The sequence below is a fragment of the Theobroma cacao genome, chromosome 9 (genome assembly GCF_000208745.1).
Source record: "Theobroma cacao cultivar B97-61/B2 chromosome 9, Criollo_cocoa_genome_V2, whole genome shotgun sequence".
Lineage (NCBI taxonomy): Eukaryota > Viridiplantae > Streptophyta > Magnoliopsida > Malvales > Malvaceae > Theobroma > Theobroma cacao.
In genome coordinates, this window is record NC_030858.1 from 16441441 (window position 1) to 16445780 (window position 4340).

The 4340-nt window shown below is 42.4% G+C and overlaps 1 protein-coding gene across 1 annotated transcript; it reads left to right on the top strand.

Annotated features, from left to right (window-relative positions):
* Positions 269 to 4099, top strand: LOC18589417 (protein SMAX1-LIKE 4). The gene is made up of 3 exons (XM_018128438.1): positions 269 to 1859; positions 2084 to 2294; positions 2390 to 4099. Exons 1-3 carry the CDS (start codon positions 595 to 597, stop codon positions 3962 to 3964), a joined length of 3051 nt encoding a protein of 1016 aa, XP_017983927.1. The 5' UTR covers positions 269 to 594; the 3' UTR covers positions 3965 to 4099.

Below are 4340 nucleotides of genomic sequence, written 5' to 3' on the forward strand. Positions count from 1 at the left end.
TTTTGTTTTAATAACAAAATCATACTTAGTAGTAATTAATTATCAGCAGAACAAAAAATCTAGTGACATCTCAGAGTGGCCTTTAGAAACATTGGGTGATAAAAAGAGGGTGCAGTGTAACTGTAATCTCGAGAGAGAGAAAGCAAGGAAGTGGAAATGAAAAGCTAAAAAAGCTGTCCTCGATTCAAAAAGGAAAAAATAATAGTAAAAAGCAAAAGAAAATGAATGACAAGGGAGTATAAAGAAGGAGGTTCGGCCTGCTGTCTTCTTTCTAAAACTCTACTAAGCACTTTCTTATCTCTTCTTCAATAATTTCAGTCTCAGTCTATTTTCCTTTCGGGTGGTGTGATTTCATTTCAAGTCATCTAAGTTCACAATTGCTGTGTTTTCTTTCAGCTGGGAAGAGGAAGGGCAACTTCTTTTTTTCACTTCTCAAAGTTGTTACGGTACAAAGAGAAACGAAGCGGGGTGGGGTGGTGCTAAGGTTGGAGAGATAAGCATAAGAAAGAAAGTAGAGAGGAGAAGAATTTTGGCCCCAAAAGATCGGAGACTTTCACAAAGGGGGTGGTGTGGGGGGTGGGTTTTGGCCAAGTGATGCGCTCAGGAGCCTGTGCGGTGCAGCAGACCCTCACAACAGAGGCTGCTTCAGTATTGAAGCACTCTCTCAGCCTGGCAAGGAGGAGAGGCCATGCTCAGGTCACTCCCCTCCACGTGGCTGCCACTTTGCTAAGCTCAAGGGCTAGCCTTTTGAGAAGGGCTTGTCTCAAGTCTCAGCCTCACCCGACTCCGCATCCTCTTCAGTGTAGAGCTCTCGAGCTTTGCTTTAACGTGGCTCTCAACAGACTACCCACAACGCCTGGTCCTCTCCTTCATGGCCAACCCTCCCTCTCAAACGCTCTGATTGCAGCACTCAAAAGAGCACAAGCCCACCAGAGAAGGGGCTGCGTTGAGCAACAGCAGCAACAGCCTCTCTTGACTGTAAAAGTGGAGCTGGAACAGCTCGTCATATCCATACTCGATGACCCTAGCGTTAGTAGGGTTATGAGGGAAGCTGGCTTCTCCAGCACTGCTGTCAGGAACAACATCGAGGACTCCTCAGCTTCATCTGTCTTCCAGTGTTATAGCACTTCGGGTGGGGTCTTTTCTTCACCTTGTTCTCCTTCTCCTACTGACTCTCAGAGAGAACTCGTCAACCCTAGCACTTTCTGGCAAACCCATCTCTTGACCTACTCTTCCGAGCAGAACCCATTTTTCTTTTCGCCTCAAAAGAAAGTCCCAAGCAACTATGTCACAGATTCAGCGTCTGTGAAGGAAGATATCAAGCTGGTTTTTGAGGTTTTTCTGAGGAAAAAAAGAAAGAACACTGTGATAGTTGGTGACTGTGTGTCCACAACTGAAGGCCTTGTTTCGGAGCTGACGGAGAGGATAGAGAGAGGAGATGTTCCTGAGGAAATGAAACACGTCCATTTTGTCAAGTTTTACTTCGCGCCTGTGTCTTTGAGATTCATGAAAAGAGAAGATGTTGAAAAGCATCTGGCGGACCTGAGGAGGAAAGTGGATTGCGTTGCATCTGGGGGAGAGGGTGCCATTATCTATGCAGGAGACTTAACATGGACTGCGGAAGAAAATCTGAATGGAGAAATCCCTGGTTACAGAGCAGTTGATCATCTAGTAACTGAAATAGGAAGACTGCTCTCTGACTATAACTTCTCAAACACAAAGGTGTGGTTAGTAGCCACTGCGAGTTATCAAACATACCTGAGATGCCATATGAGGCAACCTCCTCTGGAGGCTCAATGGGCACTTCAAGCCGTTTCTGTTCCCTCAGAAGGGCTTGGTTTGAGCCTCCATGCTTCCAGGTTTGCTCTTTTCCCTCATTTTAAATTTTTCTACTTGTATGTTTATTATGTTATTATATATGTTCATGAATCCACCATTAATGTGGCTGTTCCTTGGAGCTTTGTTTTCGTACACGAGAATATTTAATTATGGTTATGGAGTATATATGTAGTTACCTACTTGCATTTACTATATCTTGGTGCAAAATTTACAGCAGGTTAATTTTGATATTGTGATTTTGCAGTGTCCATGATTCAAGGATGCCCTTTGCTCAGAACCCATCTCAAGTGCTTGAATCGAAGCCATTTGCTAACAAGGAAGAGCATGACAAGCTCAGTTGCTGTGCCGAATGCACTACAAATTATGAGAAAGATGTACAGCTGTTTAAGTCTGGCCAGCAAAAGCTCTTGCCTCCTTGGCTGCAACCTCATGGTAGTAACAATGCCTACCAAAAGGTACCAAAATTTGAAAATAATTTTGAAACAATATCATTCCTTCATTTATCTTTTTCTCTTAAATTTTCAACTTAGAAGTTTATTTAAATTTGCAGGATGAATTGCTTGAATTGAGGAGAAAATGGAACAGACTATGCCACAGCTTACACCAAGGCAGGCATAATCAGAACCATTTGAGATCCACCTTGTATAACAATCAAAGCCATACTGGAAAAAGCCATCCTTATGCTTCATCATACCCTTGGTGGCCTTGTCAAAGTAGCATGTTCCCCGATTCGACTTCAATCTATTTCTCTGATTCTGGTTCGAAGCTGAACCACAGCCCCAATTCGGTGCCTAAATTCAGACGGCAAAACTCGTGTACCATTGAGTTCAATTTCGGTAATGGTACACACAAGCACGAATCAGGTGAACCAAACTTGGATTCACTTAAGAACAGTGAGGATAAAGAGGTAAAGATCACCCTTGCTCTTGGTAATTCTTTGTTTTCAAACTCAGGGAAACCAGCAAAAGAGACAAGTGAAGTGTGTAAGTTGTTGCAAGCTAATGTCCCTTGGCAATCTGAGACCATTCCTTCAATAGCTGAAACCTTGATAGATTCCAAATCCACCAAAAAGGAGACTTGGTTGCTGATTCAGGGGAATGATGTGATTGGAAAAAGAAGATTGGCACGTGCAATTGCAGAATCTGTTTTGGGGTCACCTGATTTTCTCTTGCACATGAACATGAGAAATAATGAGGTGACCTCATGTTCTGAGACGCTCGTAAGAGCATTGAGGAACAATGACAGGCTTGTAGTTTTGGTGGAAAATGTTGATTTGGCTGATACCCAGTTCCTAAAGCTCCTTGCTGATGGATTTGAAGCCGGGTTATTTGGAGAATCAAGAGAACGGGAGGGAGGTAGTAACCAAGCAATATTTATTTTAACCAAGTCCATTTCCTCAAGCTATGAAGATGGGAAAAGGAATCAGGATTCCGTACTGGAGATGAAGCTTAATGTCAACGAAAAAAGTAGCAGTTTTGGGTCACCAAACTCTGAAAACAAGAGAAAAGCCGAGTGGGATGTTTCAAACAAGATCAAAACGCCAAGAATCGACGAGGAAGATCCATCTTCTACTGGTGGTGAGAATGGTAGCATCAAGAAAGAGTTATCAAGGCAGTCTAGTTTGAACACTCTTGATCTGAACATGAAAGCTGATGAGGATGATGAAAGTGGGGATAAACCTGGAGAGTTTAGTCCCATTTCAAGTGACTTAACTAGGGAGACCACAGCTGATCCTCATATTCCAATCGGGTTCCTTAAATTGATCCAGAACCGTTATGTTTTCAACCAAAATGCAACTCAGGAGAAGGAGATGAAAGAGTTTTTTGTGTCCAAGATGAAGGGATCCCTGAAGGAAACGTTCGGGGGTCAAAATGTGATTAGTTTTAGCGTTGAAAAGAGGGTGTTGGAGGGGATTTTATTTGGCTCAAGTTATTTTCTCAACAGCCTTTTTGAGAAGTGGCTAAAAGACATTTTTCAAACAGGCTTGCAAACTGTTAAAATTGGCGGGAAAGAGGGTATAGGTGAAATTAGACTAAGTTATGGGGGTATAGGTGAAAAAGCAATGGAAAATGGGTACATGGGGACTTGCCTCCCCAAGAAAATCCAAGTTTCTTTCATGGGCTAAAATTGGGGTTTCTTCTGTAAAATTCCTGACAATACGAAAAATGACCACAATGTCCTTCGTGTAACTGCTCACTTTCATAGGAAGTGTTTTTGTGTTTCCATGCTCAAATTAATTTTCAGTGCCCTTTATCACATTCATCATTTTGTCATTCTATTCCTTTCTACCTTCTGTTCTCTTCCCTACACTCCTTTAATCTAGGATTGTTTTCACATCAAACTTTAACTGTTCCCCTCTCAAGCACCTAAATTCTCTTTCTCCTTTTCTCGCTCTTTCTGGTTATGGATATCATCAAACATACTGAAGAATAAAAGGTGAACCTAGGATCTTAATATACTGAACCCTGAGGCTAAAGGCCAGTGGTGAAGCCTATTCTCGC

Bases quoted from the DNA above. Each gene is read 5' to 3' on its own strand.
- LOC18589417 (XM_018128438.1), top strand. From the start codon at position 595: ATGCGCTCAGGAGCCTGTGCGGTGCAGCAGACCCTCACAACAGAGGCT. The intron at 1,860-2,083 runs GTTTGCTCTTTT...GTGATTTTGCAG, and splicing joins TTGAGCCTCCATGCTTCCAG to TGTCCATGATTCAAGGATGC. The intron at 2,295-2,389 runs GTACCAAAATTT...TTAAATTTGCAG, and splicing joins GTAACAATGCCTACCAAAAG to GATGAATTGCTTGAATTGAG.